The 1,754-nt window shown below is 65.6% G+C and overlaps 1 protein-coding gene across 1 annotated transcript; it reads right to left on the bottom strand.

Moving 5' to 3' along the window:
* Positions 1-638: 638 nt before the first annotated feature.
* MNEG_2105 (ATP citrate (pro-S)-lyase) lies at positions 639-1,686 on the bottom strand (the record flags this gene model as incomplete). Its single annotated transcript, XM_014049412.1, has 4 exons — positions 639-710; positions 1,035-1,151; positions 1,393-1,499; positions 1,677-1,686. The coding sequence occupies 4 exons, from the start codon at positions 1,684-1,686 to the stop codon at positions 639-641; spliced, it is 306 nt and encodes a 101-aa protein (XP_013904866.1).
* Between the last annotated feature and the right edge of the window lie 68 nt (positions 1,687-1,754).

The raw sequence follows: 1,754 nt of genomic DNA, 5'->3' as shown, positions 1-1,754 counted from the left end.
AGGGGCGCTTGTAGCTTCTCAGTTGCAGGCGGGTGGGGGCCCGCTGTGCCCTGCAGGAGCCGCCGTCTGGCCTGTTGCGCAGCTGGTCTGTGGCTGGGGCCGCTGGTGATTCTCACGCTGCCCCTGCAGGGCCCACTCCGCCACTTGTGCTTGAGGCTGACTCAACAGGCCTCGCAGCGCACAAATGATTGTTTACTGGTGCCTAAAAAAGCGACTGACTACGTTTCACCATCAAGAATTGCGGAGTGCCAGGAGTGCGCAGCCCGGCAGGCCGCGCACGCGGCGCACTGCAAGAATAACCCAGCATCACATATGCTCACGTTTGGAAAAGAAGCCTGCTGCCCGCCCACATGCTCGTTTCCCTCGTGCTCCCCTCTCCGCCCCGCCTTGCCGGCTCGATCCCGCCGTCTCGCCCCACGCCGACGGCGAGCCCTCCAAAGCAGCACCAGAGCACGCGCCCCCACTGCACGCGCCGCCGGTGCGGGCAGGCCCCCGCTCCCTACCATTGCAAACGAGCGCCCTCGCAGCAGCGGGGAAAAGGCGCACCCCACGTCTTGCAAGCCGCCGCGGCAGGGCCCCAAATGTGCGGCCAGATCACCCAGATGGGATGATCGCAGCCAGATCGAGCGGATGATCTACTAGGCTGCCGACTTGATGTACTCGATCGCCTTGGCGCAGATCTGGGTCATGGAGGTCTCTGGGCCGTACACCTGGGGGGGGGGGGGCGGCAGCAGCACCAGGCATGTAGGGCAGCAGCGAGGACGATGGCTGGAGCAGACGTAGGAGGGCTGCGAGCTGGTGCCGACGGGCATCCATCCCCTTGGTGCCCGTGGCGCCAAGCACCCCCTCGACCCCCCCGGGCATCAGGGTCGCCGAAGCGCCAGGCGAAGCCACCAGCGCCAGCGAAAACACATTCCCCACCGTTGCTGCAAATCAGGGCGAACCCAGCTCGCGCAGGACCAGGTCAAACGACGCGGTCAAACCCGGTCCAGATCATCGCCGCTCGAGCGCGGGCACGGCTGCGTCGGACTCACCTCCACGGGGATGTCGAGCTCGCTGCCAATGGCCTTCATGGCGGCGAGGCCGGTCTGGTAGTTGGGGCCGCCGCGGCGCACGAAGAGCCGCAGCTGCGCCGCCTTGATGGCTTCGGCCTGGGGGCAGAGGGGTGGGGTTGAGATTGCACGTGTGACCTTGCACATGAGCGCACGCGCGAGCGCGCACACACACACACACACACACACACACACACACACACACACACACACACACACACACAGAGAGAGAGAGAGAGAGAGAGAGACGTCCACACAGGCACGCAAACGAGCACACGCGCAACCGCTGATGAGCAAGCACAACCACAGCACCCCAAATGACCCCACCAGCCCGCCCCACCTGCTCCCTGAGGGCCTGTATGATGCCCTTGAAGGTCGCGGCCACATCAGTGAAGTTGGCAATGCCGCCGCCAATCAGCAGCGCGCGCCCGCGGCCGTCGGGGTTGGCTGCAAGGCGAAAGCGGGCAGGGCGGCGCGGCGCGGGGGTGCGGCGCAGGGATTAGCAGAGGAGGCGATGGCAGGTGGGTGAGTGGGTAGCTGGATGGGCGATGCTAATTCAGCAAAGCAAGGGACGGCAGACCTACTAGCTGCTGCGAAGTCCCGGGCCTCGACACACACGCTGACGTATGCACATGCACACGTGGAATTGCTCACACACCCACCCACCCGCACATCCACCCACCCAACCCCACCCCTTTGTCC

Source organism: Monoraphidium neglectum (genome assembly GCF_000611645.1).
Source record: "Monoraphidium neglectum strain SAG 48.87 unplaced genomic scaffold scaffold00229, whole genome shotgun sequence".
Taxonomy (NCBI): domain Eukaryota; kingdom Viridiplantae; phylum Chlorophyta; class Chlorophyceae; order Sphaeropleales; family Selenastraceae; genus Monoraphidium; species Monoraphidium neglectum.
Note: the sequence above shows the minus strand (reverse complement) of the source record. Positions and strands in the feature narration are given on the sequence as shown.